Source organism: Colobus angolensis, unplaced genomic scaffold, assembly GCF_000951035.1.
Source record: "Colobus angolensis palliatus isolate OR3802 unplaced genomic scaffold, Cang.pa_1.0 Scaffold134, whole genome shotgun sequence".
Classification (NCBI taxonomy): domain Eukaryota; kingdom Metazoa; phylum Chordata; class Mammalia; order Primates; family Cercopithecidae; genus Colobus; species Colobus angolensis.
This window is the reverse complement of record NW_012114422.1, coordinates 3,412,698-3,429,059: the sequence shown is the minus strand read 5'-3', so window position 1 is coordinate 3,429,059 and position 16,362 is coordinate 3,412,698. Positions and strand designations below refer to the sequence as shown.

The window sequence follows — 16,362 nt, the reverse complement described above, 5'->3', positions numbered from 1 at the left end:
AAAAAAAAAAAAAAAAAGGCACTAACCACCAGCCAATATGGATGCCTCATGGAAAGGGATTATGTTTTATGTTTTATTCAGATTGTAGATTCTCCCCAAAAAGGCAGCTTACCCCATTGCAGCCTACATTTTCTCTTCTCTGCCATCTTAAGCTTCTAAAAAAAAAAAAAAAAAAAAAAAAAAATGGCACTCACCACTAGTGATTACCACCACACCTTTACTTACATATTCTCTTTGCCCAGAAGTTCTCCCATCTCCTCTTTCCAAACCACATATCTTTTGGCTCATGTCAAAGACACTTCTTGATTCTGCTCAACCAGATGTGATCTCCCTGCTCTTCAGCTTCTAAAGCACGCTATCTACATCTCTTATACCACCTGCCCTTATAGTTATGTTGTGTCTCTATTATCCACATCACTAGAGTATGATGGTGAAGGTGCTATTTACCACTGTGGACTCTAGCGCACACGGTATCCTGCACAGAGAAGAGGTTCACTCAGTGACACTTTAAGAGACTTTACTGTATCCTCATCCCAGCTGGAGGAGCAATCAAACCACAGCCTCCAAGCCACTAGTGTTGGACACTGAAATATTTGTTCCTAAAGCTTTCCTAACTCAAAATAAATAAATAAATAAATAAATAAATAAATAAATAAATAAAGAGAGAGTGAGAGAGAATCTCAACTTATCTCCAGATTTCTCCTCTCCTATCTACCACAGTGCAATAAAGAAGGTGAAAAAACTTGCCATGATCTGAAAGCTCCTGTACTTCCCATACCCTATGCCCCATTCCAGTCATTCCCTCCACAGGGTTTCCCAAGTACTGGGGCTGGGTGCAACCCTGAATGCACTTGTCAGCTTTTGCGCTGCCTCATTATTTCTGAGAAGAATCCATCATAATTTTGCTTAAGCTTGTTGTTCTAATGACTTTTTAATTATCTTCTCCCTTTCCTCCTCCATAGTTGCTAACTTGTCAATTTAAAGACTTTAAAAGAGTGCAACTTTTGATGATGACAACCACTCCAGTTAAAATTCCATTAACTACTTCACTCAGGGAGCTTACTTAAATGATCTGAGCTAGAAGCACAAAGAAGCTTCAAGCAGGTAGAAAGGCAAGCATCTGTGTATCCATCTGGGCAATCTACCTTGAAATTTGAACACTTTGTCTGATTTATTGCCCAATTTTTATTATATTATCAATAAGTCAGTTATTATACAGTTTTTTTAAAGCTGTTTGTAATTTCTCTGTGAACCATTTTTATTTTCATTACAGAAACACTGGACTTTAAAGGCAACAAGAATCACCTCTTTCAACCCTACACTGTACCAGGCTGAAGAACTAAAGTGATGGAGAGAGGACCCTCGTTCAATTCACTGTATATTTTATTCCATTCATTCATTTAACCAAAATTTACTACTTGTCAGGCACTGGCCAAGACACTGAGGGTACAGAGGTGAGTAAGATAGACTGCTAATCTCATGGAGCTTACATGGCAAAAGCGGCCAAGTAGAGGAAAGAACGAGTGCAAGGACCCTGGGGCCGGAAAGACCAACATATTTCTGACACAAAGAGGAAATCAATATGACTAGTGGATGAGGGAGCGTGGCAGGAGCAGGGGCTGGAGAGGGAGACAGGATCCATGTCTCACAGACCTGAAGGCCCTGGCAGGGAGAATGTACTTTATTCTAAGTATGACAGGAAGTCAGTAGAGAATTGAAGCCAGAAAGTCTATGATCTAATCAACATTTTTTAAAAAATTATTTTGGCTACGTCATGAGCAATTAACACTGTCTCCAATTTGATTTCTCCCCTATACCTCTGCTATAACATGGAGCACTGTCCTCATAACTAAACTAAAAAAACCATCGTGGTACTTCCAGCCTAGCTCATCCTCAGCAGAGAAAGGCTGGAGGTACACAGGTACCTAAGGCAAACAATGGAGGAGGAGAAGACTCTGCAGCCTGAGCTCACAGGTGAGAGGACCCACAACCTCCCGGTGTGCAAAGCACCATGCTAGGCTCTTTAGCCAACCAGTCTTAACCAAAGTCCAAGAACTCTCTAGCAGTAGCATTCAGATATGCTATTCTTCCACAGACAACTGACCACAATAAGCCTTTTACTACAGGGGCATAAGTACAACTAATCTTGCTTTCTGTTCCAGAAGGGCCAGAGGAATCTACAGGAATTTTCTCTTCTAACTCATCACTGAGCTCATTCTACTTTCTATGCAGAAGTATTAAAGTTGTAAAGAAAGGGAAGCAGGGTTCCAAAAGGAAGGGTGAGGAGGTAGGTGGCCAGCAAATGTGGGGTGTAATTATGCAAATGTGCTAGATAATACCTTTTTGAATACTTCGTTTTAGCTTGTTACACAGATCCACGCGCGGGTTATCGACATTCTCTTCTACTGATCCCGGGCTTTGCTCTGGAGAAGAGAGGCCTCTGCTGAGATCCAGTGGTATTTGACCAGTGTGTGGCGGTGGAGAGGCAGCAGGGCTCTGGGTCGTGGTGGTGGGACTGCTGGAAGTCGTCAGGTCCAATGCTCCGATCTTTGAGTTCAAGGGAGAAGTCAAAGACAGCTTTCTGGCCCTCACTGGGGAAGATGTTCTCGACACAGCCAGTGGTGGTGGGGAAGAGAATTTGCGACACAGACGTGGGGATTTTCCATCCACCAAATGTTCACCTCTGTTGTTCTGGCTGGTAGCAAAAAACAATTCCAATGACCTTAAAATAAGAGCAAAAGTGGCTAAGAGATTGTAGCCAAGTGAAATGAATTCCCAGATGTCATTCAAGAACATGTTCCCTTCATTTATAGGCCACAATCTCATTGCACTTCTATCGCTGGACTTTCCTTAATCTAAATGCTACATGTATACCCTCCACCTGCCAAAGCAGCACAGACACTTATTAGCCATCGTCTAATCCCTTGCTACCAAACTGTGGTGCAAACACCAGCATTGGGATCTCTGGGGAGCTTGTTAGACATTCAGAACTCAGGCTCCATTCCGGGCCTGCTGAATCAGAGCCGGCAATTTAACAAGACACCCTCCCCCCACCACATGCAAGCTGATTCTTATGCATATTAAAGTTTTAAAATCATAATTGTCAAAAAAAAAAAAAAAGAAAAGGAAAAAGAAAAGCCGAAAGCCGTGGAATTCATTTCCAAATAATCACAGAGCAAGCAAAGGCCAATTGGAGATTTCAGGTTTTCAACTTTGTGCCTGGGGAACTCTGTGTGACCTTTACATATGGCCTTCTGCTGGAGGGGCATGGTACTTTCAGAAGCAAGCTAGTACACCCTAGGATCTGCTTTGCAGAGCTGGCCGGCATGGTGACTCCGGAACGAAGAGGGCCATATGCTAATGACAGGCAAATCTCTAGCGATAGGTGTACCTGACGGGGATGGAGGTGAAAGGCCTCTTGTATATGTCAGAGAGTTTCCCCAGCACCACAGCGGCAGTAGTGAAAATACGATAGGTGTGCAGAAAGGTGTTGAGGAAATCGATACTAAGAAACCGCAAGTCTGTCAGTCGTTCCAAGAGGCGCTCCACGCTGGCATAACGGATCTGGGGCACTTTGCAGGAGTTGAGTGTTTTACTGAAGCAAATGTCAGTGTCGTCTTTATGAAGGCGGGCATCAGACCTACGTGCAAAGGCAGGAACATGATGGTAAAACCAGGAGGAGGCTTTCCCCTCGGCCACTGAGTATTTCAGCATTTGTTATCACACACTCAGGAGTAGGCTTCTCACTGCATTTGATAGGAGAGAGATGATTGCACAGTTGTCCCTCAGTATCCTTGGGAGATTGGTGCCTTGGTCCCCCCACCATATTAAAATCCACAGACGCTCAAGTCCCTGATATGACATGGTATAGTATTTCCAAATAACCTATGCACAACCTCTTGTATACTTTAAATCATCTCTAGATTACAACACTTAAAACAATGTGAATATTATATAAAATGCTGTTATCCTGTATTTCAAAATTTGTATTTTTTTTATTGCTGTATAGCTATTTTTTGTTTTTCTTTCTTCCAAATATTTTGGATCTGCAGTTGACTGGCAGGTAGAGGGCTGATTGTGTATGTCTATATGACATACATACATATCAGCATAGGCAGGGTTATGAAAACATCAAGTTTATTATAATTTAGGAAAGCCAGAATTAATAATGGAGGAGGTAAATAATAATTTGTCTCACTTTGTGGATTCCTTCTCTCAAATTCAGTCATGTTTTATTAGGAAGATGAAGCCAAAGGCCCTCTTTAGGAGCGGGGGAAAGCATTGCTTATGCCCTTAAAGCAAAATATCAAAAGTGTGCATAAAAAGTATTGGGTGATACCTCCCACAACAGGGGAACACAGATATCACTGCTATATCTGCAGTTATGTCTTTTCCCTGACTTCTAATTTTGCACATTTGTGCTTTCCTCCCTTTCTTTTTTTTATTAAACTGATGGATATAGGGTTAGGTATTTTGCTGTCTAGAATCAGCTCTTTTTATTTATCCCTTCTACTGTTTTTTATATTGTATTAATGTCTGTTCTTATTTCCTTCCTACACTTTCCTACAGTTTAGTCTCTCGTTCTTTTTCTAAGCTCTTGATTTGAGTGCCTAATTTGTTTATTTCATTCTTCCTGGCTTATTAATGCCTTTTAAGGATATCTATTTTCTGAATACTGTTTAATCCACAAGTTTCAAGTGTGATATGTTATGTTTTTATTATGTTTTCAAAATTCTGTGGTATTAAAAATGTCTTCACTTCAAAAAAGGTAATGGGTGAAGGATATTCCCCTGAATAGCACCTACCACTGCCACCCTGCAATCCACTGCTTTTGTCATTCTGTCAAACCTCCCATCTGGCTGCCCCAACCCCTCACCTTCAGACCATTGCACTGGCAGCTTCTCCAAGTGGACAACGAGGACTGCCAGTAGCCTTCACTTCCCCTTCTGAGACTACTTGTTTGCCTTCACTGCAGCATTTCAGAACAGGCAATCAATGAAGTCCTGAATTTCACCACTTGATTAAAGGATCTGCTATAGGGTCAGTGACGTTCAGTGAGCCAATTGCTTGCTAAGAATCCATTGGCTGAGAATCAGTTGGAGTGCCCTTAATTAGCCCTTTCAGTGCTTTGAGGGATTTGAAATTATATATTTATTTTATTTCGGATAAAAAGGAATCAATTGCTTTCTTAGCTTGCTCTTAGAAACGTCCCAGCCCAAAGTACGCTCAGTGCAGGTGGAAGTACTTCATCTGCAAGCCTGAGAGAGCATTTTCAAGGAGCAGCTTCCCCCTGCCAAGGAATTGACTGGGGTGGCCCGTTAGCTTGAGTTACATTACTGATCTTGAAATGCCCAAGTGCATCTTTTGAGATTCTTGAAAATAACAAGGCACTTTCTTCCACTCACTATGTGTCCCTCAACCAACTTTATTTTTCTGGTTCTTAATTTGCTCATGCATAAAAGGATCTCAGAAAATTTTGTGAATACATCAGCCTGTCCAGAAGATGGCTGAGCTAGATAATCACTTGTTATCCCATCATTTTCCACCAAAAAAATCTCTATTTTCTAAGAAAGTTGAGATCAAATATTATTAAAAGAAAGTCATAGTTTACATACCCTATAAAGGGATATTTTCACCTAATAAGCATCATGATTTTCACATTCTATTCGTAGTTTTGAGCTTTGCATCTTTTGACTATAATTAGCTTATTTGAAACACTAGGACAAAAAATGTGTTGAAGCCAGCATGAAATTAAAATAAAACTGACTAATTACACTACTTTCCTTCAAAATCGTAATTACATTTTCATTTTAAGTAAAGAAATTAAATATTATGAAATTATTTAGTTTTCTTTTATTACACTGAGTAGAATCTTATTTTATTTCCTAAGAGACTCTCAAGAAAAATATAATACATTACTGAAGTCTCCTATGATAACAGCAACTCCTCTTTGGTAAACACAAGAACAATCTTGAGAGATCAAACCCATACCATCTATTATAATTGGTAAGTTTTAAAAGGAAGTGAGTGCTTACAAAGTGATGCCCTGTCAGTAACAAGACACAGTTATAATAGGATAATTTTTTTAACTCTGAGAAATGTTGAGTTTTTTCTTCATGGTTTATAGATAGGGAAATAGATACATAGGGAGGAATATAAACTTCAGGGTAGAATAGAGCCATCAAAAGGAACAGAGATTGCAAAATCTCTTTCCTCTGATTGAGGATAATCAGGCTCAGTAAGGCTGGGAAAAAATAGTAGTATATATATAAAACTTCACTCTGCCTTGGGAATAAAACTAGTGTATTATAGATATGTTGGATTTAATAGAAAATCTTTACAGTCCAAGATACAGGTTTCTGTCCTAACAGGAGAACAATTCCAACTCATTAAGTGTCACCTCTGTGCACCCAAAGGCAGAAAAGTCCTGGTCTGTATGCAAGTGGTTACACAAATGAGATTGGACATGGACACTGGTAAATTGCCATGGTGGGGGACAAAAGATGCATTTGGGTGCCAGCAACAACTGATCAGGCACAGAACTGAAGTCTTCATTCACATTAATTTAATTTTTTTTTTTTAATGGAGTCTCACACTGTTGCCCAGGCTGGAGTGCAATGGCGTGATCTTGGATCAGTGCAACCTCTGCCTCCCGGGTTCATGTGATTCTCCTGCCTTAGCCTCCTGAGTAGCTGGGATTATAGGCACCCACCACCAAGCGTGGCTAATTTTGTATTTTTTAGTAGAGATGGGGTTTCACTATGTTGGCCAGGATGGTCTCAAACTCCTGACCTCATGATCCGCCTGCCTCAGCCTCCCAAAGTGCTGGGATTACAGGTGTAAGCCACCGTGCCTGGCCAGTATTAATTTTTAATGTCAACAAAATGTATGTGTAGTGGGCATACAGCTGCCCTAGAGTTTAGTGGCTTAGAACTTGTCTGCACTTTCTCACTTACACATTCTAATTCCAAAGCAGGTGGACTTTCATGGTTGTCTAACCGCCAAGAAAGTGCTTTCAAATACAATGAAAATCATATATATCCTTTTGGAAAATATCAAAATTAAAATTCTGTGGTAGAAAATTAATAAGAAAACTCTAACCCAATGATGTGAATTCAAAAATTAAGTCATAGCTTGGACTTTTTGACTTAATATTCGTCATAGCTTGGACTTTTTGACTTAATATTCTACATTTATTATTTATCTTAACATCATAACATTTTAACTAACCTCGTTTCAAATATTATACTGAATTCAAAACCTAGAAAATTGAATGTAAAATGAATTTTGCCCTAGAATTTAAAATGGCCCTACCCAAAATATTTTTAAATTTGAATAGTAATGTAAAACACTATCATCCTTTTATCATTTATATTTTTCTGTGGCATTGATTGCACCAGTATTATGTACTCTGCCTTCATGTGATATAATAATAAGTTTTAAAACTTGTCCCATTGGGATGATGCTAACTGTAGTTAATATCTGTCAGAATAGGAAAGTCTTCCTTCTAAAGTTAATGTTATTTATTGCTTCAGCATAAACAGTTCACACTTCAAAATATCCACATAAAACGCCATAAAAGACAAACTTTTTTTTAGTTTCAAGTAACTTATTTTATAAACATAGCACTGCTTTTAAAAATATATTTTACTCTTAGAATTTGGAATGAAAATAACCAAGAAAATGAGAGTAATGAAAAATGTGGTTAGCTTCAAAATACTCCCAAGACAATTTCTGAATTTGAAAACAAAAAAGTATATGGAGACAAAATCATGAATACAGACAGCTCTAGCACACAGTTACTGATAACTTTTCATTTTAAACCAGAGCTTCCCTAGTGGAAAATTGTAAGATTTACTTTGTTAAAAACAGCTAGAGCAGGATGGCAGCCCTAGGCAAATAGCCTCTGGGGCAAAGCATAAATAGGCAGTGGGTAGACAGCAAAGCCACTTGATTCATGTTATCTAAATGTAAACATATCTGAATGGCCAAATCTGGATAATATGATTCATACCCAATGGGAGGATTCATACCCAATGGGGCAGCCACACCTTGGTCCACCCTCTGAACTTGGCACATCTGGGTGTCACTATTATTAGTAGTAGTATTATTAATTATTGTTTGAGACGGAATTTTGCTCTTGTTGCCCAGGCTGGAGTGCAGTGGTGTGATCTCGGCTCACTGCAACCTCTGCCTCCTGGGTTCAAGTGATTCTCTTGCCTCAGTTTCCCAAGTAGCTGGGATTATAGGCGCCTGCCACCACGCCAGGCTAATTTTTTGTATTTTTAGTAGAGATTGGGTTTCACCATGTTGGCTAGGCTGGCCAGGCTGTTCTCGAACTCCTGAACTCAGGTGATCCACCCGCCTCGGCCTCCGAAGTGCTGGGATTACAGGCATGAGCCACTGCACCTGGCCTACTATTTTAAATTTTATATTCAACTTGAACATCTCAGGATTTTGTCCTGAGTGAAGATATATGTAACAGTATAAAAAACAATTTTTCTATGCTATGAGTTAGTAAACTGTGAATGTGAAAAATCATTTTGATAGTCTTATTTATAATGGAATCATGAATCACTGTGTTCCTGTCAAGAAACATATTCTCAATAAGAAGCAGAATTCTATGGATGCAGTATTTTATTCAAGGTTTTACATGCTCTGCCAATTTAATCTTGATTAAAATGTAAAGGAAAGGATTCTCACACTTACTTAATCATATGTGGCACAGTGACTTTGGAATTCTCTTCAAACACTATAGTCATTAAACCATTACATCGTATATTGTCCACACACTGTGAAATAAAAAGTTGACAATTACAACCCACATGAAAGTCTAGGCAGGTCATATATTCCCACAATCGTTTATAGCCAAAAGAATCAATTCAATTTCTCTCTCTCTTTCTCTCTCTCTCTCTCTCTCTCTCTCTCTGTCTCACACACACACACACACACACACACACACACGGAGCAGGTAAATATTACACACTGATGAATAGCTTCAGTATTCAGATACTAAAACTGTACCAACTAAATGCCTGACAAATACCTGAGGACAGAGACAACAGCTGTATTTTCCCTGAATGTATTTCCCAAGAATTCTGACCACAGCGTCACTTTGTCACAATTCTTTGGCAGCTCCAACACTACTTGAAAGGTGACTGGGACCTGACATCATCGCTCTTGCTATATTCATTTTCTGCAACCAGGGGGTGGTATGGAGTAGTCAGATTAGAAATAGTGGCTTCCTAGGATGGAATTCATCTTCTGTCTCACTAGTAAGCTCTGCCTCTGCTTCTTAGGTATTCTTTCCAATAAATTCCCACATTTTACTAGTACCTCTGGCAGCCCCTGTTGATACTAAGGCTGTTTGGTGAAGGGACCACGTGTAATTTCTCCTGTCTCTGGCATGCTTAAAGCCATGTATCATCTTTTTCTCTTTTCCAAGGGAGAGTTCAGGAAGCTGTGCTAATTTTCTCTGCCTTCATTATTTAATCTATGCCTTATCAATTTAAATTTTCCCTCTGCAATTATTTTGGGTTAGAGAAGAATTTATTTTGAATTATACATATTTCCTTTGAACAAAACAGGAAAATGAAAAAATATAATCAATTTTTAAAATAAAAAATTGCTTCTAGTCCCTATGATACTATACAGTGCTTTGTGGCTATAGTTAAATAGTGCAGTGAAGCTGATTGCAATGTGACCTCACATAGGTCCTGAACTCAGGGTCTACCCTAAACACCAGTGTTCTAATAAAAGAGTGAATATGCAGGTAAGAAACTTTAGATCACTGGAATTCTGACTATTCAGTCTACTTAGTATTTCAGCCATGTTCATACTTGTTTTTCCTTAAAAATTTGTTTTCCTCACATCTTATGCCATTACTTCAACTACAAAGCATAAAGGATGCCACCTGTGGGAAGAAAGTAGAATATTTTTAAGTTCCCCTTCAATATATTTCCTTAAGCTACAGCATCTGGAAGTAATTTGGAGTTATATTTTTATATAAATAATTATGATCATCGACCATAAATTTGGCCATTTTTGCTTATATGTGAATTTATGCTCTACCTTATCCCACAAGTGGATTACAAAAACTTACAAAAACACATATAATAAGACAAAGTTAAGATAAGTGAGAAAATCAGAGGTGATTTAGATAAAGGATGGCAAACAATAAGACGAAGCCTGAAATGAAGTCACCACACATACTTTATGTTGAGAGCACTTGCCAGAAGTGGGCCTCAAAATTAGCAGGGCTATGGCGTAGCCAACTCAAAGAGGGACTCAGTGTTAGCTACAAAATTCACACTTGAGTAGAAGGTCAATTAATCCTAGTCTAGGGCCAGACAGGACAATTATCTCATGGGTTCTCATCAAGAGAAATATTGAATAATGTAGTGAACAATGTCCTCAACAATATCTTCTTCTTATTATTTTTTAGAGACACTCTCATTCTGTTGCCTAGGCTGGAATGCAGTGACACAATCATAGCTCACTGTAACCTCAAATTCCTAGGATCGAGTGATCCTCCTGCCTCAGCCTCCTGAGTAGTTGGGATTACAGGTGTGTGCTACCACACTGAGATTTCTTTTGTTTTGTTTTGTTTTTAAATGTAGGGACAGGTTCGTGCTATGTTACCCAGGCTGGCCTTGAACTCCTGGGCTCAAGCAATCCTCCCATCTTCGCCTCCCAAAATGCTGGGATTACAGGTGTGAGCGACCTGTATTGTTGAGCCACAAGATATTGTTGCACCTGGCCAACAATATCTTTAAATAACTACAAGTTTTGGCAAACTGTTTTGTATACACAGTTGAAAAGTAAAATTCCAAACATACAACCCTGTGGTAGACCCCAAAGAATGTGACCCAGAGGCCCATCCTTCCTCTGCTGGTCTGGTTGCAAGCACAGGTTTCACACTCTCTAGAAAGGAGCACGGGCTGCTCTTCTTCACACTGAAGAGATGCTGCTTCTCTTATCCTAGTTAGTGTAAGTCTTGAGCATCAGGAAGTTGGAAACAGTATTTTCCCACAAATCCTGAAACTGCTGCATCCTGTGTGTCCAGTTATGTAGAGTCAGTGTTTCAACCAGCAAGTCAAGCTGCTAGTAAGTGGGATATCTTCTTGTGCCCGAAGAAAGGCCACATTGCCTCTCTATGGGAAAGCTCTCAGTCAGGGCCTGATGAAAATACACATCAAGGGCCCTGTTTCAAAGTGGGGACATACATGGAAGAATGAAGAGATGGGGATGCCTGGTGCATGTATTCATAATGAAGAAAGTAAGAGAGAGGACACAGAAATCAGTTGGAGGCAGGCTACGGAGAAGGGAGTCTTGAATTTTAATTTTATCCTATAGGCAGATGGGAAGCTAATGAGGGTTTCTAAGCAGCTCCCTTATGCTGAAAGATCTAAACTGACTTCATGGTGGTATTCATTCAATGAAAAAGAGGTGAGAATGAATGGAGACCCAAGGGATGATCGGAATATTGAGTTTGTAATTGAAATGATTCATACCTCCCTGAGGCAGACTGTGGGAATGAAGAGAAAAGGGTGGACATAAATATTTTGAAGAAAGGAATAATAAAAATTGATGAATTACTGAATAAAAGCAAGAGAAAAAAACAAGGTAAAATCAAAGATGGCCATGGTTATAAGGCAATTTTAAACTTTCTGATGCAAATATATTTAAAAGTAATAAAACATAGCCAAATGTCTTTCCAATCACCCAGAGTTTAAACAAAGTTAAACAGTCAATGTTTTGAATTCTCAAGAGCACCAAGAAGGCGCATTGATTACATGGCATTGGGATTTTACTAAATGTCTGTCTTACAACTGCATTTATCAAGTACTTACTATGTGAAGACACCGGGCTAAGTACTGGGAAATGAGGACAAAGAGAAGAAAAGTAATATATGAAAGAGCTTTGAAGATGAGTAAGGCAAGCCACTTCAAACTCACTTTCCTAATCCCGATGGGGACAAAATGGATTAACATCATCCCTGTTCTTCCCAAGCTATGTGGCAGGCTGGGGGGGGGGGGTGGGGTAATGAGGAAAAGGATTGGATGGGGAGAGGGGTTGCACACTGACAAATGTAAGTGCTCCTTCACCCAGCGACCTTTCTAGCTATTCCTTAGACTTCTTTTCACTCTCAGTGTTTCTGAATCACAACAAGGAAGCCCCTTGGGGAACCAACACAGAAAGTGGGAAAGTAGACATGGTGTTTGGTGAGACCTGTGGGAAATGAACAATGTTCCTTCAATTTCCTTCAATATTCTAAGCAAATGACATAGTTACTGAGACGACAGCCTTAGAATGACTACACCATCAAGAACAGAGGTGAGGTAATGGGGAGACCACTTAAACTCAGCCCAGAGCTCCCACACAGCTTCAGAGACAACCACACTATTTAAGTGGAGCCCAGACAAGGTGGGGACGGGCACTGGAGGTGGCCAGAGTCACAGACCTGGGTCATAAAAAAGCATCTCTGTCTCATCCTGGACAGGGGGTCAGAAGGCAGAGATTTAACTCGTTTCTTAGGGATTCATAGTCCAAACCCTTGGGGAATACAGGAATTGGGTCTGGAAATCCAGGAAATGTACCACTGGAGATGAGTTCAAAGGGCTTGTCATCCTACCTGCACCAACAGTCAGAGAATGGAAGGGCAGAGCTACCTGGCAGCCCAGCAAAGCTACAGGATACCCACAATCACAGTATCTTAAGATGCAGTTTCCTGGGGGCTGACTTTGTCTACTTCCCTCCTCTTAGAAACCAGAAGGGAAGCAGCTTTTGCTTTTTGAAAGAGGGAACCAAGAGGAAGGGGGTCTCAAGACCAATCTGCCCAGTTCACTTGCCCAGGAAACTCTACAGGGTTGAAAGTAGTAGGGAAGACAGTCAGCTTCCATAGTCCACAACAGAAGCCATGATGTGTGACCCAAGTGCCAAGGAGTGAGAGATGAGCCCACTCCAGGGAGCTGAAATAGAACTTTTTCTCCTGTTCCCAACATAAGAAGCAAGTGCTTTCCCCTCCTTCATCCTTCATCTATGGTGCCAATCCAGAGTTTAGCTGTGTGTCTCTTCTGTTTTCCAGGATCTGGAAAGGTTTTGTGGAGAAAAACAGAAGAGACACACTGAGACATTTTTTGATCAGCTACAGTGTTACATATAAACAGCTTAGTCAGAATACTTCATAAAATTTCAGAGAGAAAAAATAAAATAAATCTGGCTTTTCATACCTAATATGAATACACATAGAGTACTACTTTGGCTGGAGTAATATTTAACTTGAAAAACCATGTAATTATACAAAAGAGAATTGGAAAGGGGAAATAATACATTAAAAATTATCACAAAAAAGATGAAAAGTGAAGGGTGAAGAATTTTATTACTATTAAGCTATTTATTTTTTAAATAAATTATTCATCTACGAAATAGGAAAGAAGAGGCCTTCATTTTTTTCTCCTCTCTCTCTCTTCACAAATACAGGAATTTATAGTTTGAAATTTAGGAGATATAGGCAAAAAAGAATATAGACTTTTATTTTTCATCTTAATGTTTTTATTTTTTATTATGAAATAATTCAAATATACGTAAAAGAATGAGCCATCCACATACCAGCCACTAGACTTAACTAATATTAACACTTTCCCATATTTTCTATAGATCATTATTTTTCTGTAAAGGATATAAAACACTATAAACATAGTTAAATCCTCCTCTTTTTTTCCATTCCAATAGGCTCTTTCTACTCTAGAAGCAATGACTATCTTGAAGCTGATGGATATCCACTTGTCCTTCTTTCATTCCTTGTTTCTTATTTTACTATATATTTGTGTATCTGCCCATCATAAAGTACAATATTATTTGCATTTAAATTTTTTATATAGATGCTTGTATTTTTCTCACACAACATTGCTTTTAAGATTTGTTCATATTGATATGCATAGTTCGTTCATTCATATTAACTGCTATATATCCCACTATATAAACATAAATTACAGTTTAGTTGATCTCATATATGTACACATTTTAAAAGTTTTCATTTTCTGCTATAGCAAAGATACAGTGACTATTACAAATTTCTCCTTGTGAAAAAGGTTTTTCCTATCTTTTAATTTTTCAAAGGCAATCTGTCTTTTTACCTTTTGAGATTTTTCTTTTTGTGTTTTGTCTTCTATAGTCTTACCTCGACGTGTCTAGATGAGGTTTTTATTTGAGTTTATGTAGCTTGGAATTTGGTATGGTTCTTCAGTATGAGGATTCGTATCTTTCATCCACTTTTAAAATTCCTACTCATTTTCTCTTTGAAGACTGCATCTTTTCTATTCCCTCAAATCTTTCTTCCTGCAATTCTCATTCCAGAAATGTATATTGGGCCTTCTAACTCTATCCTCCATCTGATTTTCTCATATTTGCCATCTCTTTATCTCTCTTTGCTGTATTTGAGGTAATTTCCTAGAATATAGGATCTATATTCTATATAGCTATATAGAATACAGATATTCTATAGCTATCTCTATATAGTTACATTCTATCTATAGCTATATAGAATATAGCTGCATTCTATCTATAGTTACATAAAATATAGCTATACCTATATTCTATACCTATATATAGGTATAGAACCACATACCTATATATATTATCCGATTCTTAATCATTTTCTCACTAGCTATGGTTGATCCACTGTCTTTAATAAATTTTCAATGAATTTCTCATGAATATGTAATGTTGTGGTCCTACAGTTTCTAGTTTTAGATTTTTCTGCGTGGTTCTTTGACAGGTCAGCCTGGTTTTTCTGCATAGTGATCTCTTCTTTCCTTATGGTTTCTTTCTTTCTTTTATAGTTTTATTATACTTTAAGCCTTGTTATTTTATGGTCTTTTCCAAGTTGTCACCCTATTACTTGAGGTTCTTGTAGTGCTAATTCTACTGCTATCCATGCCTGCTAAGTCTCACTCATGATAAATAATTTACTCACAAGATTTGTAATTTTTAATTTGAGCACATGTCATGAGCCCCAGACTGTGGAAGTGTTGCTAATGGAGTGGCTTTGTGTTTCGGGCTGCAAGCATGCTTGGGATTTCAACATTCAAAAGTTATTTTTAAAACAATTTCTCAGTTTGGCATTTACACCATGTGAATAAGTCTGATTTCAAATCTGTAGGCCAGAGACGCATTCTTTTTTCTTCTTTTTGTGGGACAGAGTCTCACTCTGTCACCCAGGCTAGAATGCAGTAGCATGATCTTCACTCACTGCAACCTCCACCTCCTGGGTTCAAGTGATTCTCCTGCCTCAGCCTCCTGAGTAGCTGGGACTACAGGCATGTGCCACCATGCCTGGCTAATTTTTGTATTTTTAGTAGAGATGGGGTTTCATCATGTTGGCCAGGCTGGTCTCAAACTCCTGACCTCAAGTGATCCACCCGCCTCAGCCTCCCAAAGTGCTGGGATTATAGGCGTGAGCCACCGCATCTGGCCACATTCATTTTTAAAAAGAAGATTTTAAAAAATTTAGAACCCAAGACAAAGACAAACTTCTTTCTTTCTTTCCTTGGGTCAAAGGGTACAGTTTTTTAGGTTCTTGTTTCACAAAGGGAATACCCTTTCAATGCCCAGGCTTTAAATAGAGAACTTGATTAATGGGCCTTAGGCCAACTCTTGCCCTCTTTATATGTTAATACTACTAGGACACGGAACTAATATCTAGTCTAAAACCATTCCCAAGTCTGTAAGTCTTTGATTTTAAATTCCCTTGTTTCTGGCAACAAGAGATTTCCCTTCCTACCTGTAAATATACCTACACATTAAAATTTTTTAATTTTACTGATTTTATTGTTAAACATTTCTGTTTTTATAGCAAGAGGGGACCTAAATCAGCTTAGTTCTCCATACTACCAGAATTGGAACTTGAAATAAATGTTTTAAACTCAAAAGAGGAGATTTATGTGACCATTTCTGCACATCTCATTATCCAGTGTCAAGTCTCATTCATAAATCTTTCTGAGTCATTGTCAAGCCTTAAAATTATTTTAGGAATAAAAGGAAATTTTTACTTTCACTCAAGTTTCAGGAGAACAAAATATATATTCAATCCAAACCATACCTCAAAAGACTATGTAATGAATAGTCATATTTTAAGTTATATAAAAAGGTCTTTGATAATTAGCACACAACCTTTAATCTATCCATGAGATGGATGGATGGATAGATAGATGCATGGATGGAGAGAGAGATAGAGAGAGGATAGATAGATAGATAGATAGATAGATAGATAGATAGATAGATAGATCTTATTATGATGTATTTATAATAGGGGACTGGTTTTCAAAATGAGTTCCTCGTCCCCAGACTTCAGGGACATCC

At 38.6% G+C, this 16,362-nt stretch overlaps 1 protein-coding gene across 2 annotated transcripts in view; it reads right to left on the bottom strand.

The window, feature by feature from the left end:
* Window positions 1–16,362, bottom strand: part of RASGRF2 (Ras protein-specific guanine nucleotide-releasing factor 2) — a 280,870-nt gene that overhangs the window by 114,986 nt on the left and 149,522 nt on the right. For both annotated transcript variants that reach the window (XR_001000901.1, XM_011934344.1), the window contains exons 13-15: window positions 8,710–8,792; window positions 3,392–3,640; window positions 2,340–2,722 (exon numbers count right to left, since the gene is read on the bottom strand). Coding sequence is in view for 1 of the 2 variants with exons in the window: in XM_011934344.1 (XP_011789734.1) it covers window positions 2,340–2,722; window positions 3,392–3,640; window positions 8,710–8,792 (715 nt within the window). In the remaining variant the exon portion in view is untranslated. The remainder of the gene's footprint in view (window positions 1–2,339; window positions 2,723–3,391; window positions 3,641–8,709; window positions 8,793–16,362) is intronic.